Source organism: Salvia hispanica, chromosome 3 (assembly GCF_023119035.1).
Source record: "Salvia hispanica cultivar TCC Black 2014 chromosome 3, UniMelb_Shisp_WGS_1.0, whole genome shotgun sequence".
Lineage (NCBI taxonomy): Eukaryota > Viridiplantae > Streptophyta > Magnoliopsida > Lamiales > Lamiaceae > Salvia > Salvia hispanica.
The window spans coordinates 41,502,214-41,507,400 of NC_062967.1; the positions used below are offsets into that span (position 1 = coordinate 41,502,214).

Below are 5,187 nucleotides of genomic sequence, written 5' to 3' on the forward strand. Positions count from 1 at the left end.
GTGAAAAAAAGAAATGATTGTGGACAAAGGGAGTGTTATAATGTAGTCATAATATTAATTATATTTACATTTAAATATATAGCAAAATAGGCATATTCAAAATTCCCAATATCTAAAAATGATGAAATATAAATAAAATAAAATTTGCATAACACTTGCTAATACTCTAGTCCCATAAAAATATGAATATTTTAATGCAAAATTGATAAAATAAGAGAAATAAAAAGTAATTATGATATTATTAGTAGAGAATTAAATCCACCTTATTAAAAAGAATGAAGTTATAAAAAATATGAAAAAATATTTTTATGGACATTTCTGAAAAATGTCCATATTTTTACACGAGTATTCAACTGGTCTGTCACACCGTTAAATCACAGCCATTCACATTAGTCTCGGCCTCTATCAAATTGTAAAATACGAAAAGGTTCCATTCCATTGCCATCCATTTCTTTTTGTATTTATTTATTTTAATTTTTATAAGAGTTTAATCATTTAATTATTCAATAAGCAAACCTGGTTGATTTCTCCATCGGCTGAATTTGCAGGTCAGTGAGGTTGTAATTGAAGATATTTTACAGGTTAATTTGTTGTATTTTGAAAGCAATCCAGGTGATCGCCAATCGTTGATCAAATTGATGGAGTATTTGATTTTGTTGCAGGATAGAAAGATTCAATCCTGATTCATATTTCTCCAGCTGGTAAGAAATCATCCACGATGTTTACAAGAATTTTTGGAAAGCCTAAGCAAGAGACGAATGCTCTGGCAACGTTAGATAAGTTAAACGAGGTACGGTTCGCGATTTGATTTGGAGTATTTCTCAATTTAAAGTTATTGTAGAAACTATGATCTGATATGTATCGGTTGTATTTGAGTTTCTTCTTTCCTTTCTCCCCTAATTTTATGGTGTCAGCAAAAATTTGATTGTTACTGCTTTGGCATTTGTATGAGACTATGAGTGTGATTATATTTAAGTGCTTATTTCGTTCATTTTCAGTTTTGATGATATTTAGCGATCAGTAAACTTAATTCGAATATCGATTCTTGTAGAAGCCTGGTTTATTTTAGACTGACATGTAAACAGAATATCACAATATGCTATATTTCAATTTTCATGCATCGGTATGTGTATCTTCTGGTGATCAAGATTGTATTATCTATTGTGTGTATTCACAAATCTTAATTATGAAGCTGTTGGAGCTATTTTGTGGTTTACGACTCATTTCTTGGTTCCTTTGCTGTGGTTTAGTTGATGTTGATAAGTGATGACTAATTAGGAGACATGTCTAATGTTTATGTTTCTTATTTTGTATTCTTGTTCATTTGTTGTGTCATTTGGTGATCAAGACTGCATTATTGCGTGTTTCTCAAATCTTAATTATGAAGCTCTTGGAGCTATTTTTTGGTTTACGACTCATTTATTGGTCCCTTTACTGTGGTTTAGTTGATGTTGACAAGTAATAACTAATTAGGAGACATGTCTAATGTTAATGTTTCTTATTTTGTATTCTCATTATTTTGTTGTGTCTTTTGGTGATCAAGAATTATTGCGTTTTCGAAAATCTTAATTATGAAGCTCTTGGAGCTGTTTTTTTGTTTCAACTCATTTCTTGGTTCATTTGCTTTGGTTTAGATGATGTTGATATGTGATGACTTATTAGGAATAATGCTTATGTTTCTTAGTATGTATTCTTATTAATTTTCTTTTGTCTTTTGGTGATCAAGATTGCATTACTGCGTGTTTCACAAATCTTAATTATGAAGCTGTTGGAGCTGATTTTTATTTCACGACTCATTTCCTGGTTCATTCGCTGTGGCTTAGATGATGTTGATAAGTGATGTCTAATTAGGAGACCCATCTAATGCTTATTGCTTATGTTTCATAAATCTTACTTAAGAAGCTCGGGAGCTGATTTTTTAGTCACAACTTGTGGTTTAGATGATGTTGATAAGTGATGACTAATTAGTAGACCTAGCTAATGCTTATGTTTCGTATTTTGTATTTTTATTTTTCTGTGTATTTATCAGTATATATTCAAGTAAGTATTTTTCCAAGACTGGTATATATGTGCATTCAATTCTGTATATTATGTTGAATGCTGTATTATGTGCAGACTCTTGAAATGCTTGAGAAAAAAGAGAAAGTTCTCTTGAAGAAGGCTGCGACTGAAGTTGAAAGGGCCAAAGAGTTCACCCGAGCTAAAAATAAAAGGGGTATGGTTTAGTGATGGTAACTTATGGGAAGGATTTGCATTGTCACACTTTAGCGTGTTGGAGTTAAGATTTTGTCCTTTTATTTTAACTGCATGTGATTCAATTTGCATGATTGCATCCTAACATAACGCAGAAATGCATCTTTTGACCTAACTTTTTGAGCTTAAGTTTTTAATTGTAGCTTGGAGCTTCAGTAGAAAATTTGGAGTACCTTTTATTTTATCTTTCTTGCTCATCATAAATCTCTGAGCAAAAATATTGAAACATATATTTAGGTTATGGTCTCATAGAGAGATAATCCGTATGATTTGTTTTCTTTTCCTTTAAAAAAGCAAGTTCCCTTCAGATATTTATTGTCCAACAACATGGTGTGATTTGCTGGGATCAGCTTGTAACCTTGTTAACTAAATTCATCAAACTGAAGTGATACCTTATTAATAAAGCTCCTCAAACATGTCCATAGCTGCAATACAATGTTTGAAGAGAAAAAGGCTTTATGAACAACAAATTGAACAGCTTGGAAATTTCCAGTTGCGAATTCATGATCAGGTGATCATCATGTTTCAAATATGCTGTTCACCTGTCAATGATTCTATCTGATGCGGCCTATTTTAAACCGTGCCTGTTTTTATTTCCAGATGATAATGCTAGAAGGAGCAAAAGCTACCACAGAAACTGTAGATGCTTTGAGAACAGGAGCAGCTGCAATGAAGGCTATGCAGAAGGCAACGTAAGTGTGATGCATATCACATATTTCGATTGCTAATTAGTACTATATGTTAACTAGTTATGGAGTGGAAACTGTATAGTTTTAGCTCTTAACAGATTCGATTACCTCATTCAACTCAAATTAAAGCCTTTACAAACATTGAACTATAAGAGAGAATCACCAAGAAGAAACAAAAGATATTATAGTTTTTGACTAGAGATGCTTCACATCATCCATGTATGTCATCCTTCTCAATAATGATTTAGCATCGTCTTTTATAGGATGACCTAAACTTTTTAATTGACATGTGATAAAAATCCAATATAAGTTTGGGAGCCCTAACTTAACCCGAAACCTGGTAAGAAGGGGTTAGTTAACTCCTCTAATATGTCATTCCACACTTTCATGTGGAATCGATGTGGGGTTCGTATCATCCTGTAAACGCATTATATTTCTGTGTACATTCATGTTTGGATGAGGAGAAAAGTGGTTTGTCATGCATGCCAGGGGAAAACATTCCTACTATATCATTTCACCTTGATACCAATGTTATACTATCAAAATACAACTCCCTCGATCTGGTGAGAACTGTATTATGTTTCATCATATTTTCTACTGAATTTGCTGGTGTAGCAATATCGATGACGTGGACAAGACAATGGATGAAATCAACGAGCAGACAGAAAACATGAAACAAATTCAAGAAGCTTTATCCACGCCTATTGGTGCAGCAGCTGATTTTGATGAAGTATGCTGCAGTTTCTGACAACTTGTTTGTCTTGTTGTTTCCCCCTTCCATGTTAGCATTACTTAACCATTTCCTTCTTCTAGGATGAATTGGAGGCAGAGCTCGAAGAACTCGAAGGAACTGAGCTGGAGGAACAGCTCTTGCAACCTGCAACAACAGCTCCTGCAGCTCCTGTTCGAGTGCCTGCAGGAAGGCAACCAGCGAAGAAGGTTGAAGACGATGATGATGAGTTGGCTGAATTGCAGAGAGAGATGGCCCTTTAAGGAGGTCATTTTCTTACCTATGCTTAACACGGTCAATTCTATCAACTGAGAATAAATATATTTCTTATCAATCAATCTCAATACAACTTTGGTAAGTAACAATCTGCTAAGCTCCTTCCACGATTGCTGCTGCCTGTCGATCCTATTGACAATATCGTTTCGTAAAATTTCATTTTTCTGCTTGACTTTTGCTAAATACTGTTGACCACTGTTTTTTATAATGGCTGTGGTTTGCAGATTTAAACTCCAAAGTCCAGTGGAACTGTAAAATTCTTTCTGTATAATGGAGAGCCGTAGCTTGAGCTGCTGTGTCCATATTTCAGATCAAATTTCGATGTGCGTTTCTTTGTTTGGAAAGAAAGAAACCTGTATAGATTATATCAAGAAAAACTATTCTTCAATTTGGGAGGGAGGAAGTGTGCTGCTGCAAGCTTTTATTGTACTAAACTTATGGCATTGGCTTCTGTATTGGAATGCCCTATTTTCTACATAATCTCTTGATCATTTGCATTCACATTGAATTGTCATTTTCTATCACATGTATAGTTTTATTTTATTTTTACGGGGATCGAATATGAATCATTTTCAATATTGTAGTTGCATAGACTAAGATTGAAAAAAAAACAAATGCTTTAGCTTGATTATATTGCATTTGATTTACGTGTATGAAATAGAATAATTTTAGTCCGCAGTAGCAGTGAAGTTGATTCTGAAGGAGTAGAGTTGCTAGAATAGAATAATTTTAACAATGCTATAAGTATAATAATCAAGTTCCTTAATTTTTAAATTCCTGTGTTTGCTTTGATTTTTAATAAAACTGAGAAAGTAATTAGAATTTTGAAAATTAATATTCCTTTGGTCCCTCCGTGGTAGATGCGTTTTTTGGCACGTGATTTAAGAAATTGTGTTAAAGTAAGTTAAGTGAATGAGGAATGATGAATAAAGTAGGAAAAGAAAATGGTAGATGAAGAGAAAATAAATTAAAAGTGAGTAATGTAAGAGATGAAAAATATATATTTTTTTTCCAAAAATCAAATGATTCAGTTACAATGAGACAACTAAAAAAGGAATACGACTTGACTACAAAGATATACAACTCTCTAGGATTAAATATAATATGGAGACCAAACTTAAGTTTTAGTCTATGAAAACTGAATAGCTAGATGGGTACATTATTATGCAGGATTAAATACAAATTTTTAAAAGAATATTTCATCCTCATTTTATTCAAAACTGAGCGAAACGCTCATAT

The 5,187-nt window shown here is 32.9% G+C and overlaps 1 protein-coding gene across 4 annotated transcripts; it reads left to right on the forward strand.

The window, feature by feature from the left end:
- The first annotated feature begins 416 nt into the window (after positions 1 to 416).
- On the forward strand, positions 417 to 4,449 carry LOC125210888 (vacuolar protein sorting-associated protein 32 homolog 2-like). 4 transcript variants are annotated; one of them, XM_048110510.1, is made up of 8 exons: positions 417 to 548; positions 663 to 790; positions 2,116 to 2,215; positions 2,679 to 2,764; positions 2,854 to 2,945; positions 3,558 to 3,672; positions 3,756 to 3,939; positions 4,173 to 4,449. In XM_048110510.1, the coding sequence occupies exons 2-7, from the start codon at positions 719 to 721 to the stop codon at positions 3,933 to 3,935; spliced, it is 645 nt and encodes a 214-aa protein (XP_047966467.1). In that variant the 5' UTR covers positions 417 to 548; positions 663 to 718; the 3' UTR covers positions 3,936 to 3,939; positions 4,173 to 4,449. The 4 variants fall into 4 exon arrangements, with proteins under 4 accessions (XP_047966467.1, XP_047966466.1, XP_047966470.1 ...); XM_048110509.1 differs by having other exon boundaries at positions 463 to 581; XM_048110513.1 differs by having other exon boundaries at positions 529 to 548; positions 668 to 790.
- Positions 4,450 to 5,187: the final 738 nt, after the last annotated feature.

What these genes read in the sequence shown, in the direction of transcription:
- LOC125210888 (XM_048110510.1), top strand. Translation starts at nt 719, where the DNA reads ATGTTTACAAGAATTTTTGGAAAGCCTAAGCAAGAGACGAATGCTCTG. An exon ending in CCGAGCTAAAAATAAAAGGG is followed by an intron (nt 2,216 to 2,678) that starts GTATGGTTTAGT and finishes ACATGTCCATAG; the next exon opens with CTGCAATACAATGTTTGAAG. An exon ending in AGTTGCGAATTCATGATCAG is followed by an intron (nt 2,765 to 2,853) that starts GTGATCATCATG and finishes TTTTATTTCCAG; the next exon opens with ATGATAATGCTAGAAGGAGC.